At 61.2% G+C, this 23,449-nt stretch overlaps 2 protein-coding genes across 2 annotated transcripts in view; one reads left to right on the top strand and one right to left on the bottom strand.

The window, feature by feature from the left end:
• Positions 1–1,392: 1,392 nt before the first annotated feature.
• Positions 1,393–8,580, bottom strand: MISP3 (MISP family member 3). Its single transcript, XM_073318113.1, has 4 exons — positions 8,343–8,580; positions 5,389–7,456; positions 3,396–3,478; positions 1,393–2,407 (listed from the first exon to the last, which is right to left on the bottom strand). The coding sequence occupies exons 2-4, from the start codon at positions 7,424–7,426 to the stop codon at positions 2,315–2,317; spliced, it is 2,214 nt and encodes a 737-aa protein (XP_073174214.1). The 5' UTR covers positions 7,427–7,456; positions 8,343–8,580; the 3' UTR covers positions 1,393–2,314.
• A 71-nt stretch (positions 8,581–8,651) lies between these two features.
• The window catches only part of PALM3 (paralemmin 3), a 28,790-nt gene continuing 13,992 nt past the window's right edge, over positions 8,652–23,449 (top strand). Inside the window, exon 1 of the mRNA XM_073318112.1 lies at positions 8,652–8,670. The gene's annotated coding sequence lies outside the window, so the exon portion shown is untranslated. The remainder of the gene's footprint in view (positions 8,671–23,449) is intronic.

The following is a 23,449-nucleotide window of genomic DNA, read 5'->3' as shown; positions in this document are numbered from 1 at the left end:
GGGAAGCCAGCTGCCCCTCAGCCCTGTCGTGCAGCCACCACCCCCATGGTGACACCACATGGCACCAGCTGGGGCTCCCAGGAGCCTGTCTGCATCCCTCCCCCAGCCCCCGCCCCGGTGTGTTTGCCCAGGCTGCAAGGCGTGGCCACATGGTGGGGTCAGCCCAGGGGAGCCCTCCAGCGAATGCAGAATTGACCCCACGGCTGAATACTGCTCTCACTGACACCAGCTTCCGCAGCTGTCAATGGCGTCACTCCTGCTTTACACCTCTGTAAGGGAGGGGAGGATCCGAGCCCTGTGAACATGGCATCACCCACGGTGATCGAAACCCGGCCAGCTGTCATATCACCTTGATCTGTCTGCCGCTCCCTTGAATTGCTGCAGGGGCGCTCAGCCAGTTGCTTTCACTCTCTGTGCGAGGGCCCCGCTGGCATAAACCCTCTGCATCGCTCCAGGGCAGCCAGGCCGATTTACACCCAGCAGGGATCTGGGACCATCTCCAACACTAGGTCCAAGGCTGTTCCCTTCATTATTAGCGGTTATTGAGTAATCAGTACCTCCGCTGGACTTTGACGGGGGTTATGGCCATGAGCTGGTTCACTCCCCGGAGTGAGGCGGGGTGGAATGATCATCCCTCTTTGTCAGACTAGGGAAACTGAGGCCAGGAGGGAAGCAGGGACTTGCCTACGGACGGAGGCCGGGGGTTGTGTGTACTTTTTCCCCCAGCTCCCCCACCTCCATACACTGTGAAATGTACAAAGGGATGGGGACAGCAACCATTGAAAACAGGCCCACAGGCCCCAGCTCGGGGGCTGAGCTGTAGCCAGGCTGACGCCACTTGCCGGCTAGCTGGAGCCACAGCGGATGGGGGAGTCTGTGACACCCTGCTGTGATAGCTGCTCAAACCAGGGAGGCTGCCACCTCTGCCCATCCCTGGGCTTGACCAACTGGCAAGTGGCTGGACCTTCAGGCCTGTCAGGTCCCAGGTGGCTGCAGGTGGCTGACGTCTGTGTCACTTAGAGCAGCTGGGAGAGGCTCTACTTTATAGCAGCACAGGGCTGTGTGTGGGCTGCTCTCCAGTGCTCTGCAGCGGTGAATTCCCAGAGTAATGTCTGCTATGGGGCCTCCCAGCCCTTCCCACCAACTGCCCCAGCCAGCCAGCTCCCCGCCCCCCCCCACTCCCCCCTTGATCCGGTCTGTCCTCACTCAGGCAAAACTGCCATGGACATCACTGGGAGTTTTTCAACTTGCAAGCTGGCTCATTCAGTGCCCTCACATAAAACCTTTTGGCAATTAATCAGTTTGATTATTGATGAATCCGACAGGGGGGCCCTGCTGCGACCTCATACTCTCGACCACCTTTGCGTTACTCCACTTGGAATCGTTGTGGCAATAAGCCAAGTCGTTTGGTGCTTTTGCTTTTGTTTATTGATTCTTTTTCTTAAACCCTTTTCGCTTAAAATGCCCAGTAGCTTCTTCCCAAGATGATTTCATGCCTGAGTACTCTGAGTACTACTCTGTCGGCTTGTTTCAGAAGCGACTGCTTCTGGGGAGGAGACTATGTCAGGCTTAATATGTTTGGGATCAAAGTTATACTAGTACTTGGCCAAATGTTCATGATTTCTGCTGCGGGTTGCATTATCCTCCCACTATGTAAAAGATAGAGAAACTGAGGCATAGAGTGGTGAAGTGACTTGCACAAGGACATGTAGGAAATCAGTGGCACAGCTGGGCCTAGAACCCAGGCGTCCCAAGGCCACACTAATCATAATCCCACCCAACCCAGAGTTCAAAGTGGTTGCGATTCTGGTCCACAAGTTTTACAAGCTTGCCTGTGTGTTTTAGTATAATAGAGAACCAGGTTCTGATTGCCTTTACACTGGTGTGACTCTGGAGTCACCCCATTTGAGTGACTCTGGAGTCACACCGGGATAGCTCAGATCAGCGCCTAGTCCAGAGTGTTAAAGGCCTCATCCTGCCGTGGATTCCAAAATCCCTTTAATTTGGGATTTGGCTTGCTCTAAAAAATAATCAACTACAATGCGTTTCACCTAGGTCTCTCCTGATTGGTCCATGGAGAAAGCTGGGGTGGGAGGAGGTGAAGCGAAGTAGTTCATCACCCAATCAAACCGGCCTGGGTGGTCACACGCATTAAAGCTTTGTCCAATCAGGTAGGTGGGAAGGGCACATGGTGGTTCCAGCAGTGGGATCCTGGAAGGATCAAGTGGGGGGTAGGTTCTGGAGCGGGATGGGAGGTGCTAGGACGTTCCCCACCCTCCACATTGTCTCTCCCTTCCCTCCGCGGTGCTGCTCCCTACTCCTGGCTCTCCGGGTTGCTGACAGCTCCCGACTCCCAGCGCTGGATTAAGGCACTTTTCTGGCGAAGGCTCCGGGGGCTTTTCTCCACCTGTGGTGGGGATGGGACAGCGTAAGCCACTGAGGACAACAAAGGCAGAGATCTAGCAAATACGTGGCAAAGGGGGAGAGGCCTTTCCCTGCAGCGAGGCAGGCCACGTGTCCATGTGCCCACTGCAGGGGCAGCTCTGGAATGAACAAGGATTGCATGCCCATGGCGGGGATCGAACCCTTGACCTTCCACCATAAGGGGCTGCTGCCATGACACCCACTGCTGGGGGTCCCAGGCTGTGGTAGGTCCTGAACTGGCCACTAGAGGACGAAAGGGCCCCGGGCCCCAGGAGAGGGGATGACGGTTGCGTGTGCCCAGACATGTCTGTTGTGACCATTGCGTGATCGTGGGCAGGCGTCCGTGTGAGGAGGAGCAGGTGCAGGCTTGTGTGTGTTTGAGTCCGTGTGGTTTTGTGCGTCTCTGTGTTCTGTGCATGGGCGCAGCGCTCCCGGGGGGATTCATGTGTGTCGGTGCGTGTTTGTGTGGGGAGGCCGCGCGCGGCCGCGTGTCTCTATGTTACGGGGGCTCAGGTGGCTGTGTTTATGCGGATGCACGAATGCCCGCACTGCACATTGTACACGCGTGTGCAATTGTTCCCAAAGCAGTGAGCACGCAGGAGGGGGCTCACGGCCGCTACCGTATGTCAGCCCGTGTGTGGCTGCACGCATGCATCTGCCAGGAGTCGGGACACTAGGACTGAATGTCCCCCCCCTCACCCAACAGGGCTCCTCAAGGAATAGCAACGGCTCTGGGCTCTGGCGTGTGACTGTGTGTTGGAGCATGTGTCTGTGGCCAGGCAGGTTCCGTGGGCGCTTCCCCATGTTGCCGCCTTCACACGTGTCCACGCTCACACGTGTGTTCATGGGGGTTGATGCCTGTCAGTGGCAGAGCACGGCTCCCAGGGCTCATTGCCTGGCGCAGGGCCAGGCCTGGCAGTGACCTGGGTCAGCGGTGCAAGGCGGGGCAGGGGGGCCAGGGGGGCAGTTACCTGGTCCAGCCCATTCTCCTGGGGGCTCTCCGACAGGGCGCGGGGAGGCCAGGTCACATCGAGCTTCCCGCAGGATGGTCTCTCTGCAACAAGGGGGAGGAAAGTGGCTCAGGGTCTGCAGGCTCCTTCCGCCTCCTTCCTGGGGCTTTGCCAGGCTGAGTGATGGGGCTCCCACGCCCCCCCCCCCAGATTCTGTACCCTAATACCTCTTCCTCCGCAAGAAACACTGCCTGCCCCCCTGAGATTCAGCCTCAGTTTCCCTGTGCCCCACCTCATGCCCCCCTAGCAGCTGGGTTAGGGGAATTCACCCTGCCCCGGGGGCTGGTGGAGGATGCATCTAGATAGGGTGACCTAGTGGCTAGGGCACTGGACCCGAATTCAGGATGCCTGGGTTCTGTTCCTGGCTCTGCCAGTGACCCACTTCTGCCCTCTGGGCCTCGGTTTCCCCTCCCTCCCTGTGTCTCTTTAGACCGAGCCCCGTGGGGCAGGGGCTGGCTCTCATTAGGTGTCTGCACAGTCCCTGGCACAATGGGGCCCAGTCTCAGGATGCGGGGTGGGGGGTGTCTGTGTGGCACTGGGTGCAATGCGACCCTGTTCTGGGTCAGGATCCATGCAGCACCTGGGACAAAGGGGGCCCAATGTCAGTTCAGGGGGGTCCGTGCAGCACCCAGCTAGCACAGTGGGGTGGGTGGTGAGGTCCTGATCTTGATTGTGGCATCCGGGCGCTCTTGAAATACTGATCATTCAGCTCATGACTCTGCAGCAGGGCCCTGATCCCCAGAAACAGGGCGAACCCCGGCTCTGAAACCACAGGCTGGCCCTGCTCCTGGCTCCCCCTGGGCCCCGGGCACAGCCCCGCCAGCCTGCCCCCTTCCCACCACCGCTGAGTGGCTTTCCCTTTCGTTCTAGCCAAAGGTCGGCACCGTGCCCCGCCCTGATGCAGCCACCGCCCCCTGGATACACACACCGGCTCCCCAGGGGCAGCTCAGGGCCAGCAGCTCCCGGGTTGGCTGGGGCTGGGAACCCAGCCTCTGGCCTGGCCTGGCCTTGGGTCAGGGGGGGAGAGGGGCTGCTGGGATCCCCTCCCTCTCTCCCTGGGGACAGCTAGAGACTTCTCAGCCCTGGCCCTGGGACGTGTCCCACACATGCCAAGAACATGGCACGTTGGTGCACTCACGGAGGTGCTGCTGAGACAGGCAGAGAGCCTTTTAGGGGAGATAAAGCCCCCATCTCCGTGTGGGATGCACCTGTCTCTCTACAGCCCTCCAGGGCCCCCTGGAGGTCCCCTGCCTCCTGTACCCCTAGATCCTCTCTCCCGCCCCCACCATGCTGACATCTATCACCTGCTTCTTCCAGGCCTCGCCCGGCTCCGGAACCGGGGTGTCTTGCCCCAGGAGTCGCGGTCTTTGCCAGCCCCGTGCCTGCGCCATTGGACCCTTGTGGGGAGCAGCAGAAGGGCAAATCTGGGTGCCCGTTACCCCCACTATCTGGACACACCCTGCTGGCCCGTTGGCAACACCCACTGGGCACGAGTGGGATGCCAGTCATGAGGCAGCCAGGAAGGGAGTCCCACTGCACTCATCCCATGGGAACAGCTCCCTGTCACAGCCGGCGGCTGGGCTGGAATGGTCTCTCCCAGTGGCCCTCAGAGATGGTCAGTGTCATTAGCTCCATGTTACGGATGGGGAAACCGAGGCACAGAGTGCAGGTCGCACAGGGAGTCAGTGACAGCTGGCCATCGACTCCAGTCCTGGCTCTCAGGCCTCCATCACAGGCTCTCAGGCCCTGTTCCTTCTTGGAGTTGGAAAGAGAACCCAGGCGTCCTGACTCCCAGACCCCAGTTCTAGGTATTAAGCAATGCTCCCACCTGGTTCCAGGGAAAGAACCTAGGAGTCCTGCCTCCTAGGCCCAGTGCTCTAACCTCTCATCAGCACTGCCTTCCTCCAGCTGCCCCTAGACCCGGTTTGTGCAGCCCCCGCTGCGCCCCCCTTACCTGGCTGACTGCGGCGCAGCTCCTCCCCATCGGCCGCCCCCTGGGCATCGCCGGGCAGGTCCCAGCCGTACAGACTGTGCCTCTGTTTCTGCAGCTCCTGTTCCCTCTTCTGGGCCTCCTGCACCTCCAACTCCAGCCGGGACTGGGGGCTCCTGGAGCGCAGTCTGAAGAAGGGGTTGCCCTGGGCCGAGGAGCTCCACTCCAGGGGGGCCTGGCGGCCAGGGCTGGGGCGCAGCAGGGTGCTGGGCTCCAGGATGACCATGTTGGCCCGGCTGTTGGCCTTGGCGAAGGATGGTCCCCGGGGGCCCTGATCTCGGGGGGTCTCGGCACTGCTGCTGCAGGTGACCCTTGCCGGCTTCCTGGGGGAAGGGGGCTCGGGGCTGGGCTGCTGCTCGAAGAGCATCTTCTTCTCCTGCAGCTCCTGGGCGGTGCCCCGGTCGTAGGTGCCCCGCACCTTGCCCAGCTGCACTAGGTCTTCCTCACGGAGCCTCTCCCGCTGGATCTCCCGCTGCATCTGGGCCCCGGCCCACTGGCGCTCCTTCTCCTTGGGCAGCTGGGCGGGTGGCTGGGCCTGGCTCAAGATGGGCTTCATCCGCACCTCCACGTACTGCTGGGTGTCCCGCGAGCTGGCCAGGCCCCGCTGCCGCCTCAGGGTCTCCTCCCTCTCCTGGTGCAGCCGGATCTCCCGCTCGATGGGGGTCTCGCCGCCCGGCTTCAGGGCTGGAGAGGCTTCGCCGTCACTGGAGGGGTCCCCGTTCTCCATGCTCTCCCCCTTCTGCTCCAAGGCAGCTCCCGGGTCTTTGGCCCCAGCTGGGTCCCCGGCACTGGTCTGCCCGTCGGCACCGGCTGGAGCTGCCGCACTGCCCCGATCGCTGGGAGCAGCTGGATCTCCACTGGCCAGATCTGTGGCACCGGCTGTCTCCGGCGGACCGGCTGGATCTTTGGTACCTGTCAGATCCCTGGTACCCGCTGGACCTGCGGCATCGCCCAGATCTTCAGCACCATCTGGCTCCCTGGCACCGTCTCCCCCGGGCAAGGTCTCTCGGGGCCCGGCAGCGCTGGGTGGCACCTCGTTTGGCTCAGATTCCACCACAGCCCCGGCTCCGACCTCACCCCGGGGTTTATTGTTGTCACCAGCTCCACCTGGTGAGCTGCCAGCTGGTCCCTCCCTCTGGCCTTCCCCGCCCCCCGGCTCCCAGCTGCTATCGCGCGCCAGGTGGGCAGGCCCAGAGGAGTCACCAGTTGCCACGGGAGACCTTGGCACTGCCGTCTCAGGCCTGGCGCCTGCTGCCCCCTGCTGGCTGCAAGGGGCAAGGTCCCCCGGTGCCAGCAAGGGTCCCCCTGGCACCGGCGTGCCATCCGGCTTGAGTGGGCAGCTGGCATCCTGGCTCCCCTTGGCACCAGCGCTATCCAGCGCATGGGGTCCCTGTTCCCCAGCCAGCCAGGGATCCTTTTCAGACTCCTCCGCCGGCTGCTCTGACCCCGGGCTGGTGGCTGGTGACTCATCCCCATGCGGGCCGGGGGCCTTCTCCTCGCCCATCTCTGTGCCCACTGCCTCGGTGCTCTCCTGGCAGCCCTGCTCGGAGCTGGCACTCAGCTTTGGCTCCCCAGGGCTCGCTTGGCTGTGGGCGTTGGCAGCTTGAGGTGGCTCCGAGGAGGGGGTGGCATCGGGGGGGTCACCAAAGACATCCTTGCTGCCCTCCCCTCCACAGGCTGGCCGGCCTGAGGCATCAGCAGGGTCTGGCTGCGCCGGGGGAGCGGGGCAGGCGCCGCAGTGATCGGCCTGGTTGCCCCCCTCCCCTGAGGCAGCAGGGGACTGTCCGTGTGTTGGGGCCTCGTCCTGGCCAGTGGTGCCAGGGGGCTTGGGTGCCCCAGGCTCCCTCTCTTGTGCAATGACGGGGTCAATGCTACCTTCCCCTGGCCTGTGCCCCTTCCCGGGGACATCCATGCCCTCCTCAGCTGGGCACAGGCCAGCGGGGGCATCCCCCTGGCACCCCTCTGGGGAAGAGGGTGGCAGGGACGCAGCCTCCGTTGCCATCAGGGCCAGGCCAGGGCTCTCCAGCGAAACCTAGGGCAGGAAGAGATGCCAGGGTGAGTGCCTGGGGCTGCCCCTCGCCAGTGCACACCAGGGAGGGAGAGGGGGGATTAGATTTCAGGGGTAGCCTCAGGGGTTTGGGGTCAGAGGGGAGCTGAGCCTGGGAGGGGCATAAACCTGGTGGGTGCCGTGAGAAACCTGAGGCTGTCAAACTACTCCTTCTCCTGGGTGATTTTCCACCTTGCCAGGGTCACCCTGAGGACGGAGGCTCATGACGTGAGGGCGCCCGCTGCTGGTGCCTGCCTGGCACCAATGTGAAGGGCTCCCCCAGGCATCACCCGGGGGGTGGAGGGGGGCTCCTTCTAGCTTTAATTACCAGGCACCCAGAAGGGCAAGAGGACCTGGGGGGACAGGGCACAGACCCCAGCTCCTTGTCACGGGGGCAGAACAGGATCCCTGCGCCCACCTACAGTGGTGTCGGGGTGGCTGGCGAGCTCTGATCACCGCAGGCCCAGCCCAGGACGGTCCCTGCCACCTCACACTCCCCCCACCCCATCGCCACCCCCTGCCCCGATTGCCCCCTGCAGGCAATTGCTTCTGGGCAATGAGAAGCAACAGGCTTTCCCCTCCCCCTCTGCACCCACCTGGGCACCCGCTCCTGGGGGGCTACAGGGTGGCGGGGGGGGGGGCAGGGGAAAAAAGGGGTCTGGCCCCCAAACACATGACAGATGCGCAGGGAGCTTAAATGCTTCCCAGACCAGGGCAGCCCCGGGGCACCAGCAGCGTCCTCCCCCTTTACCGCTGGCACGGGGCCCCCCCACATACGTGTCCGCCTGCCCAGCCCCCCGGCACAGAAGATTAACTGCTGGCCCCTCCCTCCTTGGCTGACCCCCCAGCTGGAGCCGCGACCCTCACTCACGTTTCTGCGGGCGTTGGGGGGGGGTCCCCGTTTCCCGGTGCCAGCCCCTCGCTGCCCACCTGGCCCGAGCCGCGCACCCCTGGGCGGCTGCACCAGGAAGGTCGCGGTGCCCCGCGGTCCCTGTGATTTATCCCCGGCCGCTGAGCCAATGACACGCGCTGCGCTAATCTCCAGCCGGCGCAGCCCGGGACGGCAAAGGGCCGGGAGCTGCCCGTGGCGAGCGCGGCCCCCGGCGCCCCTCCCCGGCCCTGAGCACACACGGGGCTATTAAACATTAACCCCGGGCCAGCGCCGCGCCGGGATGCGCAGGGACCGGCAGCCTGGAAAGGTGGGAGCGCACCTGCCCCGCGCCCCGCAGCGCCCCCTGCCGGGAGCAGCCGGGAGCCACCCCCAGCCAGGGCTTCTGCCCCGCGCCCCGCAGCGCCCCCTGCCGGGAGCAGCCGGGAGCCACCCCCAGCCAGGGCTTCTGCCCCGCGCCCCGCAGCGCCCCCTGCCGGGAGCAGCCGGGAGCCACCCCCAGCCAGGGCTCCTGCCCCGCGCCCCGCAGCGCCCCCTGCCGGGAGCAGCCGGGAGCCACCCCCAGCCAGGGCTCCTGCCCCGCGCCCCGCAGCGCCCCCTGCCGGGAGCAGCCGGGAGCCACCCCCAGCCAGGGCTCCTGCCCCGCGCCCCGCAGCGCCCCCTGCCGGGAGCAGCCGGGAGCCACCCCCAGCCAGGGCTCCTGCCCCGCGCCCCGCAGCGCCCCCTGCCGGGAGCAGCCGGGAGCCACCCCCAGCCAGGGCTCCTGCCCCGCGCCCCGCAGCGCCCCCTGCCGGGAGCAGCCTGGAGCCACCCCCAGCCAGCGCACCTGCCCCGCGCCCCGCAGCGCCCCCTGCCGGGAGCAGCCGGGAGCCGCCCCCAGCCAGCGCTCCTGCCCCGCGCCCCGCAGCGCCCCCTGCCGGGAGCAGCCGGGAGCCGCCCCCAGCCAGCGCACCTGCCCCGCGCCCCGCAGCGCCCCCTGCCGGGAGCAGCCGGGAGCCACCCCCAGCCAGCGCACCTGTCCCGCGCCCCGCAGCGCCCCCTGCTGGGAGCAGCCGGGAGCCACCCCCAGCCAGCGCACCTGTCCCGCGCCCCGCAGCGCCCCCTGCTGGCAGAGCTCGGGGCTGGAGTCCCCAGGAGCTCCCTTCATTCTCAACACTTCTGGGAGGACCTCTGAGTAGCTGCCCCCCTCTGCAAATGCCACTGCTGGTCCCCGGGGGGCGGGTGTCACCCCTTGGCTCACCTGGCTGTGTAGTTCTGAGTGTGGGTTACATGTACCAAGTTGTCTGGTCTCAGCCTGGGGGGCAGGGGAGTCACAAGCTCTCACTCCTGGGGCAGCTTTCCAATCACCCTCCCCGTCACCCAGGCACAGGGAGACGCCTCGGCGGTTGGGAGATGACTGCAGTATGGGGTTCTTGACCCATGGATGGCACACAGAGGCAAAGGCTGCTCTGGGAGGGGGACTGCCTGGTGAAGGCGGATGGTTCATTCTGTGGTTATTGAGCTCAGCTGGGATGCAGGATACCTGGGTTCTGTTTCCAGTTCTGCGTGACATGGTGTATGTCACATCTCAGCTCTGGGCCTCAGTTTCCCCATCTTTACTGTGGGGAGAACAATCCTGCCTTCATCCGCCACATCAGTTTGGATTGTTAGCTCTGCAGCACCAGTTCTCACTGAATGCCTGGGCAGCGCCTGGCGCGACGGGGCCCTGATCTCGGTTGGGGTCTGGGCAGCGCCCGGTGCGATGGGGCCCTGATCTTGGCTGGGGTCTGGGCAGTGTCCGGCGCGACGGGGCCTTGATCTCGGTCAGGGTCTGGGCAGCACTCGGCGCAACGGGGCCTTGATCTCAGTTGGGGTCTGGGCAGCGCCCGGCACAACAGGGCCCTGATTTCGGGTGGGGTCTGGGCAGCGCCCTGGCATCACAATGGAGGTCTTGCTCTTGGTTAGGGGGCCTCTGGCCATTACTGTTATGGGATGGGACTGGGTCACCCATGCCAGTCAAACAAGGATGCTGCATCTCAGCCAGCGGGGCAGGTAGAGACCCCAAACCCACCCAGGTTGATGGGTTCCCCCATTGCCCCCGAAGAGAAAAATGGAAAGGTCGCTGCTGGGAATGGAAATGGTGGGGGCCGGGGAGAGGTTTGTCAGGGATCCCACTAAGTGGGGGGGAGAGCATAAAAGGGGAGTGGCTAACTTTGGGGTCCCCCAGGGAATATGGGGTGTGCCCTTTGGAATACTGGGAGCCCTCTAAGGCAGATTGTCGACGTATCCCCTCCCTTTTAACACCCCTCTTTCCCCACCCCAGGGAAGGCACCTCCTGGCTCCAGTCACCTTGCTGCTGACTTTGGGCAGGTGCGTACCCAGCCGGGGATGTGATCCAGGTGTGGGGGGAGGGATTGGAGCTGGAGTCTAGCCTGGCACAGCAGCCAGGCCAGGATGGAGTGGTGGTGGTGGGGTCATCAGTGCTAAGTACTCCCCCCCCAGCTGTTTACACAGGATTAGAGGACACTCAAGGACTCAGCTAATTCAGATCAGGCTCAAAGGCTTTGCACAACCTCTCGGCTGCCTGGCAGGGACCGGATCCAGCTGCTGAGCCAAAGGAGGGAGGGGGGACGGGCAGGGCCTGGCACAGTCACTGGCATAGCCCCAGGGTTTGGGATCTGTACGGTCGCCTCTCATTTTGTGGGTGTCGAAATCGCCGGGGCCGGAGCAAACAGGATCGGCACGCAGGGCCGCAGGGGGCATGGGACATGCCAGCCTGCCCTTGCCAGCCACGAGAGATCGCAATCACCGTGGGGAAGGGGAGCAACAACAGGATGGGGAGGCAGCCCAAGGTCAGCTGGAGCACGGGAGAGTCAAAGCGGGGAATAGAACCCAGGTGTCCTGGCTCCTAGGCCTCCCCCTGTCTCTAACAAACAGCCCCCAGCCCCCTCCCGGAGCTGGGACCAGAACCCAGGCACTGCAGGGCTGAAGGTGAAAGCATCCAGGCGGGTTTTAGGGGTCTCTGAGCTTTCAGCTCTGAGTGGCTCAGTCTCCGGGCACACGGGAATGCCCACACACAGAGCCAAGCTTAGCATCCTCCCCAGCTTAGCCAAAGCCAGGTTCTTCAGGGATAGGGGTGTGTCCCCCGGAAGCAGGCAGGCATGGGATAATCTGCCCCCATCAAGGTCTCCTCCTCACACCCCTGCCTTAAACCCCTGAAGCACATGGTATTTTTAACTCTTTCAAATCTCTTTGTTAGCACAAACTGCTCTACTTCTGGGCCTTCTCCTTAGCAGTGTAAACTTCCAACCCCTGTTGGATTCTCCAGCCCCACACCGTCCCGTGGGAGGGAGTTCCACAGGCTCCCTGAAGAGGGCATGAAGGAGCATTTCCTTTGAGCGCTTTGCATTTGCTCCCTGCCCTGCCAAGGAAAGAGGTGCGGGGGAGTGGCATTATCACAAGCGTCGGGGAAGTGGGCTCCGGGACTGATCCTGGGCCTGGACAAAAGCTTCCTTGTCTTAGAGGGAAGCTGAGTCCAGTGCCCGGTTCATTAGGACCATGGCCCCTGTGCGCTCGGGCCCCACCACTTCCCAGTGCAGATGGGCAGAAAAGGACCCAGGCGTCCAGCGTCCGCCTTGCTGAATGAAAACACACTGGGAGGTTTTCCTGAAGGCGGGGAGCAAAAGTCTAATTGGGCACCACCTAGTGGCAGCAGGGTGAAAGAGTGCGTAGGTGGGGAGTAGTTGGTTCCAGGCTATTAGACACACAAGGTGGGTGAGATAAATACCTTCGGGGAGGGACACAAGCTGTCACCGAGCTCTTCTCCAGCTCACAGCATGGCAGCTCAGAGAAAGTGGAACAGCTTGTTTAGCAGAAATGGGTCCCACACATTCCAAGAAAGAACAGGAGGCCTTGTGGCACCTTAGAGACTAACCAATGTATTTGAGCAGAAGCTTTCGGGAGCTCCAGCTCACTTCATCGGATGCATCGGATGCTGTAGCTCACAAAAGCTTCTGCTCAAATAAACTGGTTAGTCTCTAAGGTGCCACAAGGCCTCCTGTTCTTTCTGTGGATACAGACTCCTCTGGAACAAAACATTCCAAGGGATCATTCAAGGTGATTGGCCATTAACAGCTCTCCAGTCCTAGGGGGGAAAGGGAGCGTGGGGGGGGGGGGGGGCAGGGGCGGGGGCGGGGAGTTTTGTGAAGATAAGAAGGGCCAAACTGGGGCAGAGCAACAGTCCATCGAGCCCAGTGCCCTGTCTTCAGACAGTGGCCAATGCCAGGTGCCCCAGAGGGAATGAGCAGAACAGGGCAATTAGTGAGTGATCCATCCCCTGTCATCCAGGCCCAGCTTATGGGGTTTAGTGCAGCGGTTCTCAACCAGGGGAACCCACGGGCCTGCCAGGGGTCCATCAGCTGATCTAGAGATTTGCCTCGTTTTACAACCGGTGACATAACAATCACTAGCCCAGTCAGCACACACTAAAATCCCCAACAGTGACTTGTTTCTACCACTCTATAGACCATACGCAGAAATGTAAATGCAATATTTCCATTCCGATCGATTTATTTTAAAATGATACGGTAAGAATGAGGGAGTCAGCATTTGTTCAGTAATCGTGGGCTGCGGCACTCTGGTATTTTTATGTCTGATTGTATGAGCAAGTAGGTTTTGAGTGAGGTGAAACTTGGGGTACGTGAGACCAATCCGACTCCTTTTGTCCTGCTTTTGAGCAGGGGGTTGGACTAGATACCTCCTGAGGTCCCTTCCAACCCTGATATTCTATGATTCTATGATTCCTGCAATGGGCACAGGCATCTGGGAAGGTTGAGAGCCGCTGGTTTAGTGGGTTGCAGATTGTTGCACTAAGCCGTAAATCCAGGGTCTCTGCTCAGTCCCTGATTTTTAGCGTCTAGCAAAGTTCTGAATTTAAGCTCCCGGCGTGTCTTTTGCTGGGGTGGGGCAGGTTTTGTGGCAGGATGAGGACTGAGAGGGGAGCAATGGAGTGATCGCGCTGTGGGAAGTGTCCGCCCACGGGTGATAGGGTGTTGTTTTTCTGTGCGAGTTCGTTCAGCGATCGTCCCGTCTCCCCCCCAGCCACCCCAAGAGTTGCTAGCGGGGCAGTGAGTGCCCTGGATGAAGACCGGCACACGTTGTGAGAGATGTGTGTGTGTGTGTACAGGTGTCACAGATTCCCCGGGCGATGCTCTGGAACTGCTCCCCATGAAGCCAGGCAGGACTCTGGGGCAGTCGCCTTCCTGTCTGCAGGACACACAGCTCACCCAGCTTCCACCTTCCTGGGTCGGACCTTGGAGCATTCAGCATCCTCTGCCCCTCTGTGCGCGAGTCCACTCAGGCGGGGTCCTGGGGAAGCCAGAGGGTCCTGCCCCCCAACTCCGCAGTCAGACGGGACTCTCAGCCAGCCAGTAAAACAGAAGGTTTATTAGACGACAGGGACATGGTCTAACACAGAGTTTGTAGGTGCAGAGAACAGGACCCCTCAGCTGGGTCCATTTTGGGGGGCAGTGAGCCAGACAACCACGTCTGTACTTCACTCCATGTCCCAGCTAGCCCCAAACTGAAACTCCCTCCATCCCCACCTCCTCTGGGCTTTGTCCCTTTCCCCGGCCAGGAGGTCACCTGATTCCTTTGATCTCCAACCCTTTAGCTCTCACCTTGCAGGGGGGAAAGGCCAGGCCAGGAAACAGGGTGTCAGCCATTCTCTGTGTCCAGACTCCTGCACATACCTGCCCTCTATGGGCTCTGCAGTGATCATACACCCTTATCCCACCACCCAGACACTCAAGAACTGTATAGGGGAAACTGAGGCACCCCACACTATTCAGAGGAAACATTAAGAACAGTCCCACTTCGTCACATCTCTCCCCACTTCGAGATCGAACTGAGCGGGGTCACTTTAGCCTGTGACCTGGGGAAGTTCGAAGCCACCAGCATTCCCATGGATGCCCCAGCATCTCTCCCATTCCTTGGTAGGAGTTACACCAGGCCCTCCCAGTTTCACGCCCTCCCTTAGGTCGGGGGTGGTCAATAGCACTCGCAGGCCGCATGTGGGAAGGTTTATGCAGCCTGGGCCCTTTGGCCATCCCCAAAACCCCAGGGGGTCAAACTGGGATTGGGTCTTCTCCCCAACAAGCTGGCCAAACACAGCCACTTGGTTATCAGACTGTTTAACTTTCTTAACAGCTTTCACTTCATCTGAGACCTTCTCAAAGCTCTCCACACTGGGTCTTTCAACAGGGAAGTCAGTGGATCCATTCACAACAGAAAATTTCTGGCTGTTAGGAACTGAAACTTTCTTGATTAAATCACTTTCACACCCTTCAGTTGCAGTAAACTGCTTGCAAAGACTCCATGAGGATTCCTTTCCCAAGGGCTTTTCTATGCAACAATTCACCCCGCACAGAAATTCTGCTCTTACCCTCTTTAACAAGGGCTTGCTCTAGAGGAACACTTTCCTGAGCAACAACAGACTCTTTCTGGGTCTCCCTTACATCCAGAATTACCTCTGGCCCATCCAGCGGTTTCCTACACAATCCCCTTTCAGGCAAACTCACAGACTTCCTAGATAAAAAGTCAGAAGCATTCTCCTTCCTTTTGCCACACACAAGTTCAGGAATCTTTTCCTCCTTGCTACAGGTTTCCACACCCTCAGTAGGTAACACAATCACACACCTTCATGCTCTCCTTGTGTCCTGGCTAGGATCTCACCCTGATTAGTCAGAGTTGCTACACCCTTTCCAACAACACACTAGCAACAAGCAAAATACAAGCACCAGAATTGTCTGGTCTCGGGGATTTTACATAGACACTAACTGGATGCGACCTAGTTACAGGGCCATTCTCCCGAGCAGACACAAACTTAGGACCCTTCCCTTCCTGGGCGTTAGCTGAATCCAGAACCAGCTCTGAGACAACTGCACGACCCTCAACCATCACAGGCTGAAAGGCCCCTTCTTTCGCCCCACAGACAAAGAAGAGCCAGACACACTTTCTCCTTTCCCAGACCCACAGCTTGGGAGCTCATTCCCCTGGTCCCAGCACACAAGGCTTGGAGACACAGACAACTGCTTGGAGACCAGGGTAGCTCCCTCCATAGGCAAGTCAATACCCCTGACAGACACGGGCGCGTTTCCTTCACTGTCCCACTTCTCCACCCAGCTAACAGGTAAGGTCCAGGGACACTCGTCTTCCACTCTCCTCGCCTTCCCACCCTGCTGACTAGACACAGCCATCAGCTCACAAGGCTGCCTAGGCTCATCCAGACTTTCCTTACCCAGCACCTTGCCACTCCCAACAGATCCCCTGCCCTGCCTGTGTCTCCCCCCACTCAGCTGGGGTCTCAGCTCCCACTGTGCTCAGCACTGCCCTGGCTGTCCCAGTGGGGTAGGCAGCGAGCTCGCTGCTTTCCTCACTGCATCAGAGCCAGAGTGAGCCCCCTCTCCGGTGTGCAGGGGGGCAGGGAGCCCCAGGGGTCTGGTCACAGGCAGGCAGGTAGCCTGGGCCTAGCGGCTCCTCCCCGCTGCCAGCCAGGTCATCTGCATTTTCACTGACCATTTCCCTGTCTGCCGATTGGTTCTCTGGATTCAAATTCAAACCCTTGGGAGTTACAGGAGCAGGGCCTGGATCCTGTCCCAAAGAGACACAATCACCCCACAACAGGGTCTCGCAGCTGGTGTCCTGGAAAACGCCAACAACCAGACAGCCCGACCCCTCCTGGGTCTGCACAGGGATCTGGGCCATAGGCAGGGTGAGGGGCTTCGTCCCTGGGACCCTCACACAGCCCCTCAGCATCTGAGGCTGCACCACCCGGGGCCTGACAACAGTTCTCCCTGTCCCAGGATCTCGCCACCCCAGGAATGTCTCCCCATTGACCATCACCTTCCGCTCCCACTGGAGGTCCGAGGGGCCTGGCCCCAGGAAACTCCACACAGACATATCGGTTGGGGTCAGGAGTATGAGCCTGTCCACCTCCCCACCCATCTGGCTGATGGAGTCTATGGCTTGGGACCCAGCAAGGGAGCTAGACGCCGGGGCTTTTTCGCAGGGTCCCCCTGGTTCAAATCTCCAGCCTGCTCAAAGGCAGTGAGGTGGCCATCCACATCCCCCTGCTCCTTAACCAGGGGCAGCAATTTACTCTCGAGGTTCCCTGCGGAACTGGCCCCCCGGGGTCTATCCCCATGCACCCCTGGGAGGTCCCCTAGGCCTCTCCACCCCACCACCGCCAGTTCATGCTGCTTCTGCAGCTCTTTCTCGGGCTCTCGCTGTCTCTCACCGTCCTCTTGCTCTCTCGGACTCAGCTCCAATCCCGTCCGTCTCCGATCCCCCGACGGGGAACCCGATTGTGAAGACCCTCGTCTGGTCGGGGACAGGAGTCTTGGGGATGCCTGGCTCCCACTCCAGCTGCTCCCAGATCCTGCTATAGCCCCATTTGGGGTCAGGAATCTGTTCCTTAGAGCGGTCATCCTCCTCCAGCTGCACGATTAACTCTGCTTTGGTGAACTTTCCAATGCTCAATCCCCTCTTCCTGCACAGGGTTACAATGTCCTTCTTAAGGAGACGGTGACAGGCCGTCACTCCGCTCTTCCCAAGTGGTTGTGGACTCACAGGCCTGTGTGCTCTCAGCTCCCCACGGTTTCCAGGGAGAACCTCTAGTGTGCCAGCCCTTCTCAAGGTCACCACCTCTTTGCCAGGGTCAAGCTGCAGACTCCTCCGCCCCTGGGACTGCTTGCTGCAATCCCCCAGGGGACCCTGTTACTGCAAAAGTCCTTCTCTCTGGTCACACACTCCCAGGGGTTAACCGCCCCCTGAAACCATCTCTCTCTGAATCTTCAGCACGCCTGGTCCCCGTCAATCCCCCTTCGTTTTACTGCTTCCCAGTCACTTACTGCAGGAAGCGCCGTCCACGGGGTGCAGTAGATCCCACCGCTGCCACCAGTTGTCACGGAGTCCCTGGGCGATGCTCTGGAACTGCTCCCCATGAAGCCAGTCAGGATTCTGGGGCAGTCACCTTTCTGTGAGCAGCCTGTCTTCAGGACACACAGCTCACCCGGCTTCCACCTTCCTGGGTCTGACCTCCGGGCATTCAGCATCCTCTCCCTTCCGTGCGGTTCCCACAGCAAGTCCACTCAGGTGGGGCTCCTGAGGAAGCCAGAGGGTCCTGCCCCCCAACTTCGCAGTCAGACGTGACTCTCAGCCAGCCAGTAAAACAGAGGTTTATTAGACGACAGGAACATGGTCTAACACAGAGCTTGCAGGTGCAGAGAACAGGACCCCTCAGCTCCCTCCAGCCCCACCTTCTCTGGGCTTTGACCCTTTCCCGGGCCAGGAGGTCACCGGATTCCTTTGTTCTCCAACCCTTTAGCTCTCACCTTGCAGGGGGGAAGGGCCCAGGCCATCAGTTGCCAGGAAACAGGGTGTCGACCATTGTTTCTGTCCAGACCCCTGCACACACCTGCCCTCTAGGGCTCTGCAATGATCATACACCCTTACCCCACCACCCAGACACTCAAGGACTGGATAGGGGAAACTGAGGCACCCCACACTATTCAAAGGAAACATTAAGAACAGTCCCACTTCGTCACAACAGGTACATAGGTGTCTCTCTGTATCTCTAAGCATTGCTCTGAGAGACCCATCCAGCGCCCCCTGACATTGGCTGGCTGGCGGCTAGGACGCAGCCTGTGGCAAGGGGCCCTGAAGCCAGATGTGTCCCGCTCCCCAAGCCCCATGTTTGGCAGAGGAGCTGTGATGCTCAGGGGGTGGGAGGGGGCAGCTGTGATGCTACAGTGTTCCCTCCACCCCCTCCCAGCCCCACATGGCAGCCGACCTGCAAGACGGTTCCTAGCTCAGTGTTCGGGACACAGTGTCATGAGCAGCTCAGCCTTCCTGGGCAGCAGACAAATGTATTTCCTGCCCCTGTATTCTCCAGTGGTGTGACCTGAGGGGTCCAAGCCTAGATGGGCCCTGTAACAGAGTCACTACCCTCTCATAGCCAGGGAAGGCGCCACAGCAGCTCCAGCCTCAGTTTCCCTGGGAGACTCCCAGAACTAGCCCACCAGGGCTTTCTCCCGCAGCTAGCACTCCAGCACAGGGCGGGGTTCGAAACCACCCTCCTCCCATAGGCACCAACTTTTGCCAGCGCCGGTGCGTGCTCAACCCCCCCCACCCCCGGCCCTGCCCCCATTCCACCCCTGCCCCGCCCTCTCCCACCCCCATTCCAACCCTTTCCCCAAAGTCCCCGCCCCAACTCTACCCCCTCCCTACCTCTATTGGACCCCTTCCCCAAATCCCCGCCCTGGCCCCGCCTCTTCCCGGAGAGCGCCGCGTTCCCCCCTCCCTCCCAGCGCTTGCCGCCGCGAAACAGCTGTTTCGCGGCGGCAAGGGCTGGGAGCTAGAGGGAGAAGCCGGGAAGGCACACTCCGGGGAGGAGGCGGAGGTGAGCTGGGACGGGGAGACACTGGTGGGTGCAGAGTTGATGCCTATGCCTCCTCCCCCACCCCACAAACCGCATCTTCTGCCAGGGCCTGGAGCCCTTCGTCCAGCCGTCGCTCCTTCCCTACCCCTGGTTTGTCTCCTCTCTGCCTCAGACAGCTCAGCAGAAAACCCCCCTCTGCAGCCCCCGCCGCCCCCTTGAATCCCATGGTCTGCCGCAAGGGCCTTGGGGGTCTCAGCACTTTCCCCTCCCAGCTCTTTGCTGAGGTTCCTTTTCCCCAGGCTTCTCCCCTGCTGACCCCAGTGGCCTGGCTTAACCCCACGTTCCCTTTCCAGTTGACGAGCCCCATTTCCCATTACAGGGCCAGGCCACCCTGTGACAGGCCCATTGGTCTGACCAAGCCCAGACATTCCTCGGTTCAATGGAAAATCACTTGACCCAAACTCGGGGAAACGTCCCTCCTGCCACACGGACCCCATGATGCTGGGGGCCAGAGCTGCGGCCGGGGGATGCCTTCCACACTGTCCAGCAGAGGCAGGCAGCCAGGCATCAAGGCGTTCACAAAGCCACTGGCACCATGCACCCCAAAGGTGTGGGGCACGGGGGGAGGCTGGCCTAGCTGGGCAAAGCGATGGAGTCTGGGGGGTTAGCCCAAATTTGGAGGGGGCTGCACTGGGGTGCGTGCGACAGGATCTCTGAGCCATGGTGCACGCAGGACCCCTGCCTGCTGGGGCTGGAGAAAGCAGATCCTGGCCGCGCAACCCCCACGCCCGCCAGGGGCGTTCTCCACAGGCTGCCGACGCCCCACCACACAGCAGCTGCGGAAACCATGGCCTGCAAGCACCCGCCGCGAGCCCCGCAGTGCGATGGCCAGGCCCAGCTGGCCTCCCTTTGCCGACCATTGAAAGCCCCCAGTGTTTATTTGTTACAGCTTTACGGACCCGACCCGCCCAAGCCCCATTCAAGAGACCGTGTCTCCGCACACGCACTGCGCCCGCCACCTCGCTGCCTGGCTTAGCACCGCCGGGGACCAGCATGTGTCGATGTGTAGCTTGCTTCATTGCCCCCTGTGCTTCACCCACTCCGGGCTCCTTTCCCATCGTCCCACGCCAGGTGCTGTCTGTTGTGCCCGGGCACAGCGGGCGGAATGCCCTCCAATGCCGTGGTGCCTAGCTATGGCGCTTGCCGCAGGGCCCTCGAGGGACAGGGATGCCAAGCCGGCCCCTTGTGCCAGCTGTTCCTGGCTGCTGGGGGTGATAGCAGGGTCCCCCAGCAGGTTGGCTGGAGGGTCCTGCTCAGAGGAAGATGGAGAGCCCAGTGCCTCCTTCCAGGCGGGCCTGGGATCTGCACTCCCACCGGACACGCACGTGTGAGAGAGCAGACAGGTGGCTGAACAAGGCAGCCCAGGAATGCTGGTAAATAATTCAGCCAGACAGCTGATAGCGTCTCCAGATCATACCCAGGAACGCGGGCAGGGGCCGGGATGGGGGGGAGCGGCAGAGCTCTCTCAAGGGCGTCCAGACCCGGAACCGCTCCAGTACCTCTGGGAAATCCACCTCCCTTGCCCAGCGCTCCCTGGCTGCACCTTTCTCCTGAGCCCAAACCGGCCTAACCAGCTCTCCCGAGCCACCCCCCAAAGCCACGCCGGGGAAGGCAGCTCGCAGGCAGGGAGCTCAGAGCCAGCGTGAGGCGGAGGGAGAGATTTGATGATGCCGCGCCGTTGACTTGGCGAGCCGGACGGCGGAGTGGCGGCAGTCCTGCCGAGCAGTGCCCCCCAGCTGGACGGGGGAGGGGACCCCGCCAGGGGTCTGCAAGCCTCACCCAGGTCCTGGCCCCCTGTCCGTGCCTCCCCCCCCCACCCCTGGTAGAGTCAGCAGCAACGGTAGCAGCGGTAAGTGGAGGATGGAAGGGACCGACTATCGCGGGTGCCTGTGAGCTGGGGACTAGGGGGCGAGGGAGCCGCAGAGGGAGAGAGAAGGGTGCGTGGCCTCAGGGGATAGGGACCGATCCCTCCCCAGGCTCCCTCCTGGGCTTTGACCTCAAGGCCGCCAGTTCAAATGCAGCCCAGGGCCAGACCGAAGCGCCCGGCCCCTCGTTGGGGGAAATTGGCTGGTCGGGTCTCAGGCCAGGTCCCCGTGTTGACAGAACAACGAGTAGGAGTTAACCAGGCAGAGAGGCCAAAGTGCCAAGCGGGCCATGGAACCTGAGCGCATGCCTGGGGGGCAGCCGTGTGCACCTCAAAGACAATGTGCACAGGGCTGAGCTGCCCATCGAGGGGGTCCGCCTGGCAAACTCCTTCCCCTCTCTCCGCTCAGCCCTGCTTTGCTGCAGGGACCGCTCCCCCACTCGACGCCCCCCGGGGAGGTTGCTGGGCGGCGCAGGGGAAGGATGCTGTGCTCAGAAAGGGACGCAGACGATCTCGAAACCTGGGCAATTCCAGACCCTGCCTCAGCGGAGCCCTTTATGACTCTGCGCCTGGGGCCCCTGAGGAGTGCATTGCAGGTCCTGGGCCGGGTCCCCGGCTGCTGGACCCCCAGCTAAGGAGTAGGGCATGCTCCTGGCGCTGGTGATCTCTCGTTCAATCCCCTGCCCAGGGCTCCTACAACACACACCCATTAGAAGTTACAGTCACTCCAGGATCTTCCCCCTTCAGCTGCTGTCCCTAGGAAGGAGCAAATCAGAAGTAATTAGTCTGAAGGCCTTGGAGCCCTGGCTATGTGCCCTGCGGGGGAACGTCTGGGAGGAGTGGTTGACTACCAGAGCATCATACCAGGCCGTTGAGTGGAACAGGTTTCGGGGGACACTCCCTCCTTGATGTCTGGGGTGCCCGGGAGCCCTGCCAGGGCTGGGGATGGCTAATGACACCCTGCTAGTCAGGGCTAGCCCTTGGGTTGGGCTCTCTGCTGACAGCTGGCCGGGGTAAAGTGCCGTCGGCCCTTAGGGCTCTGCAAATAACCACAAAGATTCCGCTCTCGCTTGTTAAGCCTGTGGTGTGGAAGGGATTGGGATCCCCATTTATCTGACTGGGGAACTGAGGCACAGAAAGGCCAAGGGGCTTGCCGAGCATCACCGTTAGTGAGCTGGGAATAGAACCCAGGAGTCCTGGCTCCCAGGTCTTTGCTCAGGGCTCCAGGCTGGGCGGCCTCCCGGCACCTTTTGTACCTTTAATTCCAAAGGGGACGGGTGCCAGGCAGTGTCATGTGGAGCTGTTTGGACAGAGGGCTCCCACTGATGTCCCTGGGGAGAGAGCCCACCTGGGCTCTCCGCTGCACTCACTGGCGGTCACCTGGATGATGGAATTGGGTGGCCCTGCCTGTAGTGAGTTTGACAGGTCTCAGTCCAGTTCAGCAAATGGGCCTCGGAGCCCAGACTGCCCTCAGCCCCAAGAGAAAGTCCTTCCAGGGGTGCGTAGCAGCTGTGTAACAGCACACAGCAACCCCACGCAGGCATGGCTCACCCAGCACCAACATGCAGCCACCTCTGGGGTGGGACATGGCAGCTGTGTAACAGTGCAGAGCATTGGCAGAGGGGGACAGTGAGTAGAAACAGAAGGAGATTTGCCTCTTCTGAGGCTGCTGACCGAGCAGAGAATTCACTTAGGATAGGAACAAGGACAGGAGCCAGGGTAGCCTGTTGGCTGGAGTGTGGGGGCCTCTGGCTCGCTGCCTCTGTGGCTAGGTCTATTTGCTTGAATACACAGGGACTTCACTCCCTCTGGCCCTTCCCTTGCTCCCACCTCAGCTCTGGCAGCCGGTCTGTGGCTGGGGGCTGTCAGTAAAGCAAATGGGTTTGAATTCGATTAGCAGCTGTGGAGAGGACTAAAATAAAACGGCAGGATGGAGGAGAAACAGAGGGAGCCAGAAAGAAAAAGACAAGGAGAGGGAAGGATAAACCAGGGCCCGGATCTTAAATGTCTCTGTGGATTCTCATCTTGAAGAATCTCTCTATATAGATACAGATCACTTTGTGCAACAGTGCAATGCAGCCACTTCTGGGGTGCGGCATGCCAGCTGTAAAACGGTACTCAGGAATTTTGTACAGGGATCACTCACCCAGCACTGAAATGCAGCTGCTTCTGGGGTGGGACCTGGCAGCTACATAAAAGCACACAGCAATGCCACACAGGGCTGGCTCACCCAGCATTGTCATGCAGCCATCTCTGGGGAGCCCGTATGTAGAAATGGACCCTGTATGCATTGGAGTGTGTATGCATGGGGGGAACGTAGCATGCGTGGGGGAAGAGATGAGTTAGGTGGAACGAGGGATATGGCCCCATTCCACTCCCTTTCTCCCTGCTGTATGCTGACCCCGTGCCTGCCTCCTGGGACGTGTCCACAGCCCCCCTCCCGCCCTGGGCCCCCTCCAGCCCAGCTCCCTGGCATCCGCTTTCCCTGATCCTGCAGTTTGCCAGCGTCCATTATTAACCTGGCTGCTGATCGGCGTGGGAGGGCGGGGGCTGGACAAGATGGCCTCAAGTAACCTCAGGGGCAAAGGGACCCAGCTTTGATCGGATACTGTCCCTCCCCCCCCCCTTCCCTATGACCATTTCCCCACAGCTCTCCCTGCCAATGCCTGCCCTGAGCCATCCTTCTGTGGGGGTGGAGGGAGGGGGCGAGTATCAAAGTCCTGCCAGGCTAGCTTATTTCCCTCAGGG

Source organism: Lepidochelys kempii, chromosome 20 (genome assembly GCF_965140265.1).
Source record: "Lepidochelys kempii isolate rLepKem1 chromosome 20, rLepKem1.hap2, whole genome shotgun sequence".
In the NCBI taxonomy this organism is placed as follows: domain Eukaryota; kingdom Metazoa; phylum Chordata; order Testudines; family Cheloniidae; genus Lepidochelys; species Lepidochelys kempii.
The sequence above is the reverse complement of the archived record's forward strand: the minus strand, read 5'-3'. Positions and strand labels throughout refer to the sequence as shown.